The 16,381-nt window shown below is 42.0% G+C and overlaps 2 protein-coding genes and 1 non-coding gene across 6 annotated transcripts in view; 1 reads left to right on the top strand and 2 right to left on the bottom strand.

Moving 5' to 3' along the window:
* The window catches only part of HERC2 (HECT and RLD domain containing E3 ubiquitin protein ligase 2), a 240,063-nt gene extending 227,897 nt beyond the window's left edge, over window positions 1-12,166 (bottom strand). For 2 of the 4 annotated variants that reach the window (XM_043488207.1, XM_043488206.1), the window contains exons 1-2: window positions 11,850-12,130; window positions 10,939-11,039 (exon numbers count right to left, since the gene is read on the bottom strand). In XM_043488207.1, the coding sequence (XP_043344142.1) occupies window positions 10,939-11,010 (72 nt within the window). In that variant the 5' untranslated portion in view covers window positions 11,011-11,039; window positions 11,850-12,130. Of the gene's footprint in view, window positions 1-10,938; window positions 11,040-11,849 lie in introns of all 4 variants that reach the window. The other 2 variants (XM_043488204.1, XM_043488205.1) reach the window with 2 other exon arrangements.
* Window positions 9,029-9,676, bottom strand: LOC122453895 (guanine nucleotide-binding protein G(I)/G(S)/G(O) subunit gamma-5-like). The gene has a single exon (XM_043488210.1). The coding sequence runs from the start codon at window positions 9,520-9,522 to the stop codon at window positions 9,316-9,318; it is 207 nt and encodes a 68-aa protein (XP_043344145.1). The 5' UTR covers window positions 9,523-9,676; the 3' UTR covers window positions 9,029-9,315.
* Window positions 12,167-14,984: 2,818 nt separating the features above from the next.
* Window positions 14,985-15,091, top strand: LOC122454045. The gene has a single exon (XR_006273267.1). It is a non-coding gene; the product is annotated as a U6 spliceosomal RNA (small nuclear RNA).
* Window positions 15,092-16,381: the final 1,290 nt, after the last annotated feature.

The raw sequence follows: 16,381 nt of genomic DNA, 5'->3' as shown, positions 1-16,381 counted from the left end.
AACAAACACATCTGTTTGCCCATCTTTCAATGGAAGGCCAGGGCCTTTTCTTTGCTCACAAGTCCACTAACTCGATTCTTGTCATCAATCCCGCGTACACCACTCTCATGAAGCATTCACTATTTCCAGACTCACCAAGAACTGAAGGGCACTTTCTGAGCAATCTTAGTACACAATTCTTCTAGATTTTCAAGACATCTCGCCTAAGCCTTATCAGTTCTCTCCTTCCTAAACTGTACAAGTCATTTTTTTAAGCATCTCAGTTTTACCCAAGCAATGTGTAGCAGGCAAAGCTAAGATGGCCTCAAGATTCTTACCCCCTGGCGCACACACATCCTGTGTAATCCTCTCTCTGAGTTTGGGCAGGACCTCTGAATATAGGACAGGACACCACAGCTGGAGTAGGTTTCCTTCTGTGGCAAAGGTGGAGGAATTTCTCATATATAAGTAAGGTCTCACATCAGCTGATTTCTAGTCAATCAAAAGGAAGATTCTCCGAGGGTCATGTGAGGTAAAAGCCCTTTAAGAGGATGGGACCGTCCAAAAGAGACGCTCTCCACAGCCACTGCCATGAGCTGCCTGTGGAGACGGGTGTCTCCTAGGAGCCCACAGCTCAGTCCCACAGTACCGAAAACTGAATTCTGCCAACAAGGACGCCAGTAAAACCCTAGATGAGAATGCAAACTGGTCAGCACCCTGACTGCAGCCTGTGAGTCCTGAAGCAGAAGACCCAGCTAAGCCATGGCCGGGCTCCTGACTCATAGAGAAAAGGAGAGGGTACAGGGAGCTGTTTTAAGTTGATATGTTTTCTGGTCAGTGACGTGTTACAGAGCAACAGAAAACCAATTTGGAAAGGGACTCAGTTCTCAGAGAAGCAACAACTTTCTCTCAGCACTCATATTTGTTCATGAGACAACTGCCATAAACATACTCAAGACCAAAACATATGACTGTTGGCCAAAGTATTAACTGGCAGAGGGAGAAGTAAATACTTCCTAAAACGTGAGCCACAAACATTCAGGGCCCTGCTGTTCTAACAGGATGGAAAGGTCTGGCTCGTCTGCTGAGCTGGGCAAGAGGAGGCACCCAAGACCCGTCCCTGGGCTCAGGCCAGCCCACGTGGCCACACAGGCTGGGAATCAGACAAAGGCCAGTCTCAGCAGCCCAGGCGTGCTGCGCTCGGGCAGTCACATGCCACCTCTGGGGCTCCAGTAAGTAAATCACCACACATCCAGTCAGAACGCAGTGCCAGAGCAGTGGGCAAGGACAGAGGAAGAAACCAAAGACAGAGAAAACAGCATGGGAGCCTAAGTCAAGACAAAACGAGCATTTAAGACACTTCAGATCAAACGGGACAGATCAGATGTGAAAAACAAGGTAGAGAACAGAATCAAAATGAGATAATTAGCTCAGCTTTGACCACTGAGATTTGCACCAACTACTGAACATAAACATGGAGAGCCTCTCCCCGTGCACACACATATGCGTACACACACACAAACACACACACACATATACTGCAAACACAAATTCAATCTTAGCAGAGGGTTCAGGGCTAGAGAGTCAAACCTGGAAGTCACCAGCAAATGGGCTGCAGACCTGGAGAAGATGCCCACACCCAAGGAGGCAGGGTCGTCAGCCCTGACTGCCCAAGAGGACTATCCAAGGGTGGCTGGGGTGATACAGTTACTACAGAATAGGCCGAGGAGCCCAGTTTATAGGAAGACAAGAATCATCGAATCATCTTTTCTTTCTCTCATCACTTTAGTAGTGTTGGGAAGGGTGGGGGTAGGGCAGAAGCTATGTGGAAGGCAGAAACTGGGTATCTGGAGGGACACTGCTGTGAAAGCCTCCTCGGAGCCGGGGACATGAACGTGAGTAACCACCATGCAAACCACAGTGATTCAGGCATCTGGAAGGATTCAAGGAAGGGGGAACTCTGCTAAGGCAACAAAGCAAGCTTCCCCGGAGGAGGGCTTGAAAGAGCTGGACTGTGGAAGGCAGAGACGAAGCCCCTGGGAGAGCATTCGAAGGCACCGGGAGGAAAGCACAGGATCCCAAGGAGAAAAAAACTGGGAAACAATCATGGCACTGGAGAAACAGCATCCACAAGCAATACAACTCACTTAAATTTGTCAGTTTAAGGGTATTTGTACAACAGTCTATAAATAGCTTGTTTCGGGGCTTCCTTGCTGGCTCAGTGGTAAAGAATCCTCATACGGGAGACATGGGTTTAATCCCTGACCCAGGAAGACCCGACGTCACGTGGAGCAACCAAGCCCATGCACCACAACTGCTGAGCCTGTGCTCTCGAGCCCAGAAGCAGCAGCTACTGAGTGTATCGACAGCCTGTGCTCCGAAACAAGAGAACCCACCACAACGAGATGCCCACACACCCCAACTAGAGAGCAGATCCCACTTGCCACAACTAGAGAAAAGTCCGAACAGCGATGAAGATCCAGCACAACCAAAAATAAATTTAAAAAGAAATATCCTGACCTTATCAGCAGCTAATTCACAAAAACGTTCCCAATGGGTAACAATACAGTTCTTAAATTTTAACTTTTTTCATAAAGAATCCAGATACCTCTAATTCATTCTGAGGACCCTTTGCCAATTTGCTCTTACATATAACAGGTAAAGGCATTTTCATCCTGAAAAGAAGCCAACAAGGCAGGCAGTAGTAACAGGGCCAGTTTTGAGGGACAGTAACTAAAACTTAGCAGTTGAATTACCTGACCAAGATCACCAAGGTCATCAGAGTTTGGGGGAAGAGGCCAAACTCTCCAGCTTGTTTTCTTCTCATCAATATGAACCAACAGGTGCAGTAAGGAGGCCTGGGGGAGCCACTGGAGGGGCTACAATATTTGAAAACCAAACAGAATTGGGCAGGAGGTTCTTGAAGGTATCTATTAACATGATCACTTCAGAACTGTGTGATTATGCAATATAATTCAAAATAGAATGTGCCCAATGAAATAACTGGCACTTTGATTAACTTATAGTTTAGATATTTATTTTTCCTATCTTTAAAATATTTCTGAAATGTGATCTGTTCAAATATTTGCAGTTGACTATAAAGATATCTAGCTTTTTTCTTAGCCTTGCAGAAAATACCTTCTAAACACCTGTTGAACACAGTATAACCTATCAATTCCAAAAAAAAATTTAAGAACAACAAATTCTAGAAAGAAACAAATTCTGGAAAAGTCACAAGGAAACATAAAGTATATCTGTTTGAAGATATCCAGGCAGCAAGGAAAAGCAAACCTAAGACCCGGGGGAGAAGAACAGCCCAAGGGGCTGAAGACTGCCTCCCGAGGCACCTGCCAATTCTGCAAGCAGAGCTGAGACCAAGCAGAGCTCAGCGGAGCTGCTGAGAAGGATGGAGCCCTGGTCCTCACAGGGGAGAAGCCTGTAAGCATGCCACACCTTGACCAGAACCGCCAAGGGCCACAGACACAGAAGCACGGGTAAAGTGCAAGCAGAGTGGCAGGAGCCCCGCTCTGAATCATCACAGCTCCATACTGCTCGACAGTAACCTGGAGTCACTAGTGTCCCTAGCTTGACAGATTCTCTCTAGAGAAGAGGTCATTATCCAGGGCCTCAAATGACCACAACAACTTTTCACATACAATACATAGAACTCAAAAATAATAATGGGTAAGATAGGACTACATAACTAAAAAAATGAAAAAATAAATAAATAAAAATGGAAGTCAGCATAAACAAATCAAGAGTAGATCCAGAAAACAGAAACACAGACATAGACTTTGCCCTAAAAAGGAAAGCCTAAGTAATGGACTAAAGCAGTGACACGTTCCCTGGAAGGTACCAGCCCAGGGCAGTGAGGGGACATAGCAAGTTACTACAGAAGTCAGCAAATTAAGGCCCAGCTCAGAGGCCAAATCTGGCCCACAATCTGACTTTATGATTCTTACCCCTCAAGCTAAGAGTGGCTTTTACATGTCTCAATGGTTGAAACAATCAAGAGAAGAAAAATATACTTCATGACACATGAAAATCACGACATTCAAATTTCAGTATCCATAAAGTTTCTGGGGCCTACCACTACACACTTGTTTTATGTACTATCTGTAGCTACTTCCCCATGACAACAGCAGAGATGAGCAGTTGGTACAGACAACATATGGCCCACAGAAATACTTACAATCTGGGCCTTTACAGAACAAGTTTGCGGACTCCTGTTTTACTGCACTAGTGCCCACTGCAAAATGTGCTGCAGGCACATCCACTAGGCAGTGGGGCTCTCCACCAAAGTCTGCAAGAAGAAACCACAGAACCAGCCAAAGAGGGGAAGGAAGGGGGGAGGGGGAGATTAAAACAGCCAGTTGCCTTACCTCTCTTTACCAAGTGGAGAATGTTCACCTCATGGAGAATGAGCTTCTGCTCTCCCCCACTTTCCAGACTGTCACCCACAGCTCCATGGCAGGTAGCTGGGAAGCCAAAACCTACGCCCCGTTGTGTGACATTACATCTAAGTCCAGGAAGAGAAGGGTGGCCCACAGACATGCTGGGGAACCAATCCAGAGAGAAAGGAAGATGCAGTGGAGGAATCAAAAAAGATTGCACAAGGTTTGATGTGTCCAGGCAATTAAAAGATCATTAACAATTTCAACAGAGAACTAGAAACTACGGAAAAGTCCCTAATGTGGCAGTTAAGCAAACTTCCAAAACACTTCAAACTAAACATTACAACAAATGCATTTTAGGGTTTTCCCAGTGGTCCGGTGGTTAAGAATCCACCTGCCAATGCATGGGACATGGGTTCAATCCATTCGATCCCTGTTCAGGGAAGACCCCATGTGTCATGAAGCAACCAAGCCCATGTACCACAACCACTGAGCCCGCGGAACCAGAGCCTGTGCCTACAACAGGTAGTCACCACCACGAGAAGCCCATGCGCTATAACCAAGAGCAGCCCTGCTCGCTGCAACCAGAGAAGGCACGTGCATAGCAACAAGGGGCCAGGCCTGTCAAACAATGAATAAGGAAGTCTTTAAAACACATGCGTTTTACTAAACATAACTACACCTCAGTGAAATGCAGTCATACAAAAATGTGTAAATTCTAAAACAAAAAATGCAAACCTAAAATTAAAATGCCAATAAATGAGATCAGATTGGGAAGGCCTGTTCTCCCACCTGTGAAGAAGTAACTTCTTTAGTAATTACATCTCTGGTAGAAAGCCAGACCGAATATATCAAACAACTGTTTTCCAACACTGGGCAAAAGATCCAATGTGATCTGTGATTCCCGTGAAGGGCAACAATGAAGTAAGAGCCCAAGCTTAATGCCCAGAAGCAGCTTCCAGACTGTAGCACAGAAAAGAGGAACCCAAACAGAACCCAGAAGTCTTGCTGAAAGGAGGAGCAGATTGCCCGTAAGCAGGTCAAAATGACAAGAATACAGGAGAGGAAGTTGGCTGCAGAGAGAATGATTTCTGGAGCTGGACAGAGGAGCCTCCTTGAGACTCTAGCTGGGTACTGATCTGGGTATGGCTTGAGAACACCACCAAGAATGGGCAAAGCAGCACTAAAAAAGAGCAGGCAGAGCCCCAATAAATAGTCACGGTCTAGGAAAAGCCTGTTTCCACCAACCAGAACAGAAAGACCTCCCAACACACCAAGCATTAGACAGAGTCCTAAGAAGGACATTGCCTTAATGAGGCAGATAAATTAGCCCAAGATTAAAGGCTGTGCTAGATCAGCCCAAACCAACCTTAGGCTCAATCTTTGAAAAAACCAAATTGATTCCAAGTAATTTACAAGCATATTAGACAAAACTACAGCTCTTCAAGAGAATAAAACAAAATCTAGCACAGAATAACATATTTATTTACAAAGTATTACATTCAATAAAAAAAATTAACAAGCATGCAAACATACCCCATAACCAGAGCAATAAATCAACAGAAATGATTAAATCAATCACTCGAAATAAACAAAGAAACAATAGGGGTGATGGAATTAGCAGACAAGAATGTTAAAAGCTCCACTATAGAGATGTTTCATATACTGACAGAGGAAAATATGAACATGATGACAAGTAAAATGGAAGACAGAAATCAGGACTGGAATGGAACCTCTAGAGATGAAAAATAGAGGATCTAAAGTAAAAACTTCAATGCACAGGATTAACTAGATTAGACACTGCAGAAGAGTTCTAGTCTAATCCACTATGTCTAAGCATACAACTGTTACATGCCATGTTCCCTCCTCTATAAAACTCATTTACTCTGGGTTCTATCCATAACTATAGGTCTGACACCAACCACCAGGCTTCATGTTAATCTATAGTCATTCACTCATCTAAACATCTCATCTTTAGTCTCTATTCACTTCCTCAGGAAGGACTCATGGAAACAATATCTTCTGAGCTCCTGCTCATTGATAAGTTTGTGTCCTTTTTTACCTGAAAAATAGTTTTGCTGGACCATAAAATCCTTGGCTCACATTTTCTTTTCTTAGGTGCCTTAAATATGTTACTCAGTTTTCTTCTACTTAAGGCCTTGTTGTCCCCAAGTCTGATAATAAACTCATTTTTTTCCTTTATAATTATTATTAGTCTTTTCCAAGACCCAAAGCTACAAGTTAGTTCTTTAAAAAAAGACTAATATATAAATCTGACAAAATACATCCAAAATACAGAAAAGATACAAATAACCAAACTCAAGAATAAAAAAAATGAGCAATGCTACCAATTCTACAGAAATGAAAGTAAATACAAAAAGTCATTATGAAAATCTAGTAAGTTACCTTTCAATCAAGCAAATAGCTCGTATTTACAACATTCTTTTTTTAATTTGGCCAAGCCATCTGGCATGTGGGACCTTAGTTCCCCAACCAGGGATTGAACCCATGACCTCTGCATTGGAAGCACAGTCTTAACCACTAGAGCACCAGGGAAGCCCCTACAACATTCTTTTATTTCTACATGTTATTTGTCAACTGAAAAAGGTACCTAAGATTAGAATTTACCAAGATGTTCATGTTTACATTTTTTTAATCTACTGGTACTTCCAAGCATAAAGTGATGAGTTTCATTTTAAACGCTAACTATTATGCTGAATCACTTTAAATTGATGATTAGAAGAAAAGAAATTTTTAATCTGAGTTGAATTACTGATATACCTAACAACTTTGATGGGCCTCAAAAGCATTATACCGAATGAAAAAAGCTAATTTCACAAGGTCACATACCACATCACATTCTCAAAATGTCAAAATTATGGAGATGGAGAACACAGTGGTGCTTGCCAGGGGTCAGAGACGGCAGAGGAAGGGTGCACACAGAGGGACAGCAGGAGCGAGATGGAGCACTTCTGGATCTCAATTTGGATGGTTACATAAATAGACACATATGATAAAACGGCACAGAACTAGGCACACATTACACCAATGTCAGTGTCCTGGTTTTAGCACTGTACTAAAGTTACCTAAGACTGTAACACTGAGGGGGTCTGGGATGACAGCATACAGTCCCTCTACTTCATTTGCAACTTCCTGTGAGTCTATTAATCTTTCAAAATGAAAAGTTTTAAAAATTGCTTCACACATATCTAATTTCATGTTTCACTTCAAAGAACCAAAAACAGAAACTGGAGGAGAATCACGGAGTACAGCTTATGCAAAAAAGAGCAGGATAATGCCATTCCTGACCCCATGCTCCAAGACACACCTTTAACCTTACATCAAGACTAGAAAATAAGTATGCATATATCTTTCAAAAATAAAATGTTTTTAAGGGATTATGTACTATTTTTACAGTTCTTTCCCTTAATTGACTTTTTGGTTCACCAAAAAAACTACCAATCACAACAGACAGGATTTTACTGTAAATATACAAATGGTAATGGCAGTGATTATGTAACAAATGTAACAAACACTTCTGAGCTCTCTTTTTTGTTGCTTCCTCAAGAGAATTGTGGAGGAAACTATGACAATGGAACTCCACACAACAACCAGGAAAGAGAATTGAAGAAACAAGAAGCATCATATGTGTAAAAACCAGATACATGCCTGCCATGTAACGGGCACTCCACTGGTTGCAAGGGCCCAGGCTTGAGGCATCTAAATATCTCTGATGGAGAAAGTCTAGGATTAGTGTCTATATCCTCAATAATATGTACATATTAAAACTTTTCATCCTCAATAATATGTACATATTAAAACTTTTCAGTCTCCAAAAACTTTTCCTTTCAAAAATCACTAAAAACCTCAAGGGCATTTCAAATAGAAATAGCCACAGAAAATACATTTGCTAAAGCTTATGACTAAAAAACATGTTTCTACCCCACATACTATTCATTAACCTGGTATCAATCCTGTTCCTGATACAAAAGCCCTACCTAAGGAGTGGGACACTTCTCACTCCAGGTGGAAGAGACACCCCCAACTAGACAAGGGTAAAACCTGTCAGCGTAAGGCCTGCATCCACAGCATGTGTCTTCAGGAAGGATTCCAAAGAGTAAACTACGTCTAAGTTATTCCTTCAGTTCAGTTCAGTTCAGTCCGGTCGCTCAGTCGTGCCCGACTCTGCGACCCCACGAACCACAGCACGCCAGGCCTCCCTGTCCATCACCAACTGCCGGAGTTTACCCAAACCCATGTCCATTGAGTCAATGATGCCATCCAACCATCTCATCCTCTGTCGTCGCCTTCTCCTGCCGCCTTCAATCTTTCCCAGCATCAGGGTCTTTTCAAATTCCTTAGGGTAAAACAACATTCATTCCTCACACTTAATAAGCAACACTGGAAAAATTGTATAAAACCAAGATCAGCAATCACTTTTTCCATACTATTTTCACATTTTTCTCACAGCTTCAATAACCATACCACATTTCGCCTCTGATGCACAATCCAAAACCTAACTCTTATCACTTATTCCTAGGAGTTTGGAAGACTTTTGTATAGTACTCAAACGTCTAAGAAGCACCAAAGACTTTATATTACACTAAATAAATCAAAGGTAAGATGGTAAGCACTTGAAGGAATAAGTGGTATTTCCTTTAACATGTATATTTGCCTGACTCATCACTGGCACTCAACTCAACATTAAACTCATTTTTTTATACTAAGTATTTTATTGTATGCTGCCATCAGTGTATATAAAATAATTACCCTTGTGAAACAGAAAATTCAGAGGCAGACATTAAGGACTGACAAAAGTAGAAGTTTGTATAGTATAGCACGTTACAGAGAGGCTTTTGTACAGGCTTCAAATCTGGCTTTCCTTTGAATATTCACTGGTTTATGAAAAGTGGTTTGGAAAACCTTGCCAAGATTCGTCTTACTACAAAAAAGAACAGACTTTCTGGGGCCTGAAGGGATTTGTACTTGAAGATACTCCAGTCAGCAGAGGGTCATGCTGAGCATTCTGCAGACAGAACTGTTTCAAATCTGCAGCTGCCTGGGAAACCTTCACCTGATTGAGCCCGGCCTCCAGCTGGAGCTGTTGAACTACTCTTTTCATAGCCTCGACTCTGGATGAACCAGACATGGCGCACTCAAAAGGATGGCAGATCCGCAGGCCGTCGGCAGGTCTCTAAACTCATTTTAGATCAAGATGCTAAAATTCGTATTAAGCAGTTATTCGATTATGATTGCTAACAAAAAAGAAACTTCATGAGGTAAAGTTCTTTACTTCAATTAAGTTTTATATAAAGACAATTCTTCAAGTCAGTTTGTCTGGATGTCATAAATAAAAAATTATTCATCTCTCACCTCCCCCAACCCTGCTGGGGAAAAAAAGTTACTACTACGCCAATTCTTAACCCAATTCTTCTTGATTTTCTTATCTAACAGTATGCCATTAATAACAGTTCCATCATCCACAACACAGTTCTTAACATTAGGTCTGCGACCAACTAATATTCAACACTTAAAAAAAATTTAGGGACTTCCTTGGGGTTCCGGTGTCTGAGACTCTGCACTCCCAATGCAGGGGGCCCTGGTCTGATCCCTGGTAAGAGAACTAGATCCCACATGTTGGAACTAAAGAGTTAACATGCCACAATTAAAAGTCCCAAATACCATAACTAAGACCCAGGGCAGTCAAATAAATAAATAAATATTAAAAAAAAAAACTTAAGAGGGGTAATAATGCTTCACTTCAAGTGTCTAAGATCAACTGCTTACAGAATACATGACTTGCATCATACAGTTCATAAGACTGCATTTAAACAAGGTTAAGATTACTTGAGAAATACTTAAAATAGTTAACATCAGGGAAGAGAGAAAGAACACAAATACACTGCAAAATTATTTCAGCAATTTCTGAGGGCAATCGCAAGTTACAAAAGCAGTTTTTCCATTTGCAAACAAAAGTAATGGGATAAAAAAACAGACTACAGAAACATTCCTGTTACTGCTTATTGATAATTTCTCAGTAAGTTTGCAATTATCTTAAAAAATAATATTAGAAAAAGTATGGTGAACATTTTGTTTCACATGCATTTGATACAAAAATCTAAGCACTCCTCTTAAGAATAGTGACAAATAAAAACAAACAGCTCAACTGAACTCATCTCTCCAGAAACACAAACACAGAATCCCATAAAAATGAGTTGAGTTTCTGTGTGTCACTTCTCTACCACATAATTAACTGAACATCTCAAAAAGTATCACTAATCTGTCACCAAGGTATGGCTAAGAATGATACAGACCTCTTAAAAAAAAAAGAAAAAATTTTTGTATAACTTTATCTCAAGTTTCGTGCATTTATAAATAACTGTAATTAAAATGTAGCTACACACACTCTATGAAAAGAACAATAAAAAGTACATTTTGAGTTATAGAAAATAAACCTGCTTCTCTAATAAGGCAGCATGCCCTTATATAACCTTCAGAAAGGGTTAACCAGAAATGTAACTATGTAGGTAGGAACACAAGAGAAAAGAGGTTGTCAAAACCCCACCTGTATGTCTGTTTTCAACCATTTGGAGTCAAGTCGAGCCTGAGCAGCCAAACAAAAAGACTCAGAAGGCATCTTTCCCGAGTTCCTCCCAGTCGCGAAACCTGCAAGCAAGGAATATTACTCAGCCATAAAAAAGAACAAAACAATGCCATTTCCAGCAACATAGATGGACCTAGAGATTCCGATGCTGAGTGAAGTCAGAGGAAGACAAATATCATATATTGCTTATATGTGTAATCTTAAATAAAGCTACAAATGAACTTATCTACAGAACCAAAATAGAGTTACAGGTGTAGAAAATAAACTTATGAGGGGGCAGGGGTGATAAATTAGGAGATTGGGATTGAGTAGTACATATAAAATAGACAATTAACAAGGACCTACTCTAGAGCACAGGGAACTCTACTCAACACTGTAATGGCCTGTATGGGAAAAGAATCTAAAAAAAGATTGCACATATGTATATGCCTGATTCACTTTGTGTACACCTGAAACTAACACAAACACCACCATAAATCAATGATACACCACTAAAAATTTTTTTTAAAACCTGCAAGTAAAACAGAAATATTGAAGACCTAAACCTCCTCAGAATTCTACAAAGTCCCTCCCACAAGGTTTAATGCAGCAAAAAGAAAGAAAGGGAGAGGAGGAGCGCTGGGGAGAGGGGAGTGAGAGGAGGAGGGAGAAAGAGGGAGGGAGGGAGGAAAAAGCCTACTTCGAGTCCAGGTAAGAGACTCACAGACGGGGTTCGCCCGCGTCTATACACGGGCAAGACCTTGAGAATGGACGGTCACTGAGACCAAATCACAATGTCATTTCCTTCCCTTAAATCTAAAAGGTTAACACACAAACTGCAGGAACCCCATGTCTCCAGGACAAATGACACCAGCATGCATTATCCGCTTTACCTCGGACCAGCAACTGATGCGTGAAATAAATTAATCAAAATTCACGTCTGCAGAAAAATCCAAAACAACAATCACTTGGAAATGAAAAGACAGCCTGAGACGCGCGCCGAAGGCGGTCAGCGCAGGCCCGGGCCCAGCGGCTGTGCCAACGCCCGCCGTGGCCCGGCTTGGCCCGACCCCGGCCCGCACCGCACCAGCGGCCGGCCGCCCTCGCCGCACCCCCGCCACCCGGAACACGAAGACCGTACGGCACAGCCCCGCAGCCGCCTAGCTCCCGCGCGTGCTAACACAGCCCAGCCGCCACTGGCTCCGCCGGTGCTTGCAATCCCGGCGTCTCTTGCGGCCGGAGGGGCGGGTCGACGGCTAAGGCCCACGACGCTCAGCCAATTGCATTGAGGCGTCTCCGCGGGCCCAGCCATTGGGAAATAGGAACCTCCTCGCCCCTCCTCCCGATTCTCCAGTTTCCTTGTATCCTGCTGGTCTCTTCCTTAAGCGCACCCTCTGCGGTCAGGGCCAACCCTAGACGCCGAGAGGCGGGATTTCCGCCATATGCACGCACACACGCACGCGCTCTTAACCCGGACTTCGCACTGCGCTGTCAGAAAGTCATCCAATGTGGTGGACGTCTACGACGCCAGACTAGGACAGGAACGTGCGGCCTGGACTGGCGCTGAGGCTGAAAATGAGACTGATTGGGGTCTGCAAGAGCCTCTTCCTGCTTGTCGACTGAATGCTGCTGAAACCCTGGGCAGAATACGTGGAGTAGCTGGTGACAGCGGAATCGGAAAAGGAAGCCTGAGCTTTTAGTTCCACAACCAGTAGCCGAAAAACTAATTCTTAAGAAGTGCAAAACAAATTTATGTAAAGTATGTTCTCCGATCGTAATGTCAGTCAGTCAGTTCAGTCGCTCAGTCGTGTCTGACTCTGCGACCCCATGAATCGCAGCATACCAGGCCTCCCTGTCCATCACCAGCTCCCGGAGTTTACTCAAACTCATGTCCATCGAGTCGGTGATGCCATCCAGCCATCTCATCCCCTGTCGCCCCCTTCTCCTCCTGCCCCCAATCCCTCCCAGCATCAGGGTCTTTTCCAATGAGTCAACTCTTCGCATGAGGTGGCCAAAGTATTGGAGTTTCAGCTTCAGCATCAGTCCTTCCAATGAACACCCAGGACTGATCTCCTTTAGGATGGACTGCTTGGATCTCTTTGCAGTCCAAGGGACTCTCAAGAGTCTTCTCCAACACCACAGTTCAAAAGCATCAATTCTTCGGTGCTCAGCTTTCTTCACAGTCCAACTCTCACATCCATACATGACCACTGGAAAAACCATAGCCTTACTAGACGGACCTTTGTTGGCAAAGTAATGTCTCTGCTTTTTAATATGCTATCTAGGTTGGTCATAACTTTCCTTCCAAGGAGTAAGCGTCTTTTAATTTCATGGCTGCAATCACCATCTGCAGTGATTTTGGAGCCCAAAAAAATAGTCTGACACTGTTTCCACTGTTTCCCCATCTATTTCCCATGAGGTGATGGGACCAGATGCCATGATCTTAGTTTTCTGAATGTTGAGCTTTGGGCCAATTTTTTCACTCTCCTCTTTCACTTTCATCAAGAGGTTTTTTAGCTCCTCTTCAGTTTCTGCCATAAGGGTGGTGTCATCTGCATATCTGAGGTTATTGATATTTCTCCTGGCAATCTTGATTCCAGCTTGTGCTTCATCCAGCCCAGCATTTCTCATGATGTACTCTGCTACATATAAGTGAAATAAGCCGGGTGACAATATACAGCCTTGACTACTCCTTTTCCTGTTTGGAACCAGTCTGTTGTTCCATGTCCAGTTCTAACTGTTGCTTCCTGACCTGCATATAGATTTCTCAAGAGGCAGGTCAGGTGATCTGGTATGTCCATCTCTTTCAGAATCTTCCACAGTTTATTGTGATCCACACAGTCAAATCATAATGTAATTAACTCCAAATCATTAAAAGATACAGGCCATGTGATAAACCATAATGGAAAAGAATGTGAAAAAGAGTGTGTATATATGTATATAACTCAGTCCCTTTACTGTACATCAGGAGACGCAGGAAACTCAGTTTCAATTTCTGGATTGGGAAGATACCCTGGAGGAGGAAAGGGCAACCCACTCCAGTATTCTTGCGGGGAAAATCCCATGGACAGAGAAGCCTGATGGGCTACAGCTACCGAGACTACACCGCAAAGCTCAGGTACTCACAGACACAATCCAAAGTTACAGTGCTTTGATGCCAAGATGCTGAATTTAGTTCCCAGGGAAGGAACTCCATAGTGCCATTTGCTGCTTGGGGTGCCGTCTACCTCTGTAGCAGCTCACAAGCAAAACAAATGCTAAACGCTATTTTCACTCTGCCTCTTTTTCATAAAAGCAAAAATTCTCTTTGGGATTTCTTTTGGTTAGCAAAAATGGGTAGTAATATAAAGGTTTTTTCATAAAAGCAATGTGGAGTAAAATGAACTTTTTGAAAAGGGGTTCCCTGTACCTGAAACAATTGTATACATACAAATTTGACAATTTATTTGAAATGGGTTAATTCCATGAAAGTTGTACACTACTATACTCACTCAAAAAGAAATAGATAACCCGAATAGGACTATACCTATTAAATAAAATTCACATTTAAAAAAATCTTCCAAAAAAGAAACCTCCAGGACCAAATTATTTCATTGGTGGATTCTGGTTCTACTAAATATTTAATAAAGAAGTAACACAAGCTCTTCCAAAAAATTGAAGAGTAGTAAACATTTTCATTATATAAGCCTAACATTATCCTAATGACAAAACCAGAAAAAGGCATTACAAGAAAACTTAAAAGACCAACATGCAAGCATATTACTAGATGCAAAAAATTTTAGACAACTTTTTGCAAATGGATTCCACCAACATACAGAAATAATAGCACAGCTTAACTAAATGGAATTTATCCCAAGAATTAAAGATTGATTTACCATCCAAATCTAAGTGTAATTCACCATAAGATGATTTCAACAGCAAAAAAAAAAAAAAACGGTTTTGACAAAATCCAACATCTCGTTATAAAAACTCAGTAAGCTAGAAAGAGAACTCAACCTGATAATGAACACTTATGAAAACCTGCCTGCGTACTCGCTTCAGCAGCACATACACTCAAAATGGAACGATACAGAGAAGATTAGCATGGCCCCTGCGCAAGGATGACAAGCAAATTCGTGAAGTGTTCCATATTTTTAAAAATAAATGACCCAATCAAAAAATGGGCCAAAGAACTAAATAGACAATTCTCCAAAGAAGACATACAGATGGCGAACAAACACATGAAAAGATGCTCAACATCACTCATTATCAGAGAAATGCAAATCAAAATCACAGTGAGGTACCATTACACGCCAGTCAGGATGGTTGCTATCCAAAAGTCTACAAGCAATAAATGCTGGAGAGGGTGTGGAGAAAAGGGAACCCTCTTACCCTGTTGGTGGGAATGCAAACTAGTACAGCCGCTATGGAAAACAGTGTGGAGATTCCTTAAAAAACTGGAAATAGAACTGCCATATGACCCAGCAATCCCACTTCTGGGCATATACACCGAGGAAACCAGATCTGAAAGAGACACGTGCACCCCAATGTTCATCGCAGCACTGTTTATAATAGCCAGGACATGGAAGCAACCTAGATGCCCATCAGCAGACAAATGGATAAGGAAGCTGTGGTACATATACACAATGGAATACTACTCAGCCATTAAAAAGAATTCATTTGAATCAGTTCTAATGAGATGGATAAAACTGGAGCCCATTATACGGAGTGAAGTAAGCCAGAAAGATAAAGATCAATACAGTATACTAACACATATATATGGAATTTTAAAAGATGGTAACAATAACAATATGCAAAACAGAAAAAGAGACACAGATGTACAGAACAGACTTTTGGACTCTGTGGGAGAAGGCGAGGGTGGGATGTTTTGAGAGAACAGCATCAAAACATGTATATTATCAAGGGTGAAACAGATCACCAGCCCAGGTTGGATGCATGAGACAAGTGCTTGGGACTGGTGCACTGGGAAGACCCAGAGGGATGGGGTGGGGAGGGAGGTGGGAGGGGGGATCGGGATGGGGAATACATGTAAATCCATGGCTGAGTCATGTCAATGTATGGCAAAAAACACTACAATATTGTAAAGTAATTAGCCTACAACTAATAAAAATTAATGGAAAAAAAAAAAAAACCTGCCTGCAAGCCAAAACAGTCTTGTAAAAGAACAAAGGTGGAGGACTCACACCTTCTGATAGGAAAATCTACTACAAAATTATAGTAAACAAAACTTTGATACTTTCAAAAGGATGAAAATATACATCAATGGATTAGAATACAGAATCCAGAATAAACATTCATATATCTGGTCAATTGATTTCTGACAAGACTATTCAATAATGAAAGGACAGCCTTTTCAATAAACGATTCTGGGAAAACTGGATATCCACATGCAAAAGAATGACATTGGACCCTTGCCTTATATATA

The sequence above is a fragment of the Cervus canadensis genome, chromosome 15 (assembly GCF_019320065.1).
Source record: "Cervus canadensis isolate Bull #8, Minnesota chromosome 15, ASM1932006v1, whole genome shotgun sequence".
In the NCBI taxonomy this organism is placed as follows: Eukaryota; Metazoa; Chordata; class Mammalia; order Artiodactyla; family Cervidae; genus Cervus; species Cervus canadensis.
The sequence above is the reverse complement of the archived record's forward strand: the minus strand, read 5'-3'. Positions and strand labels throughout refer to the sequence as shown.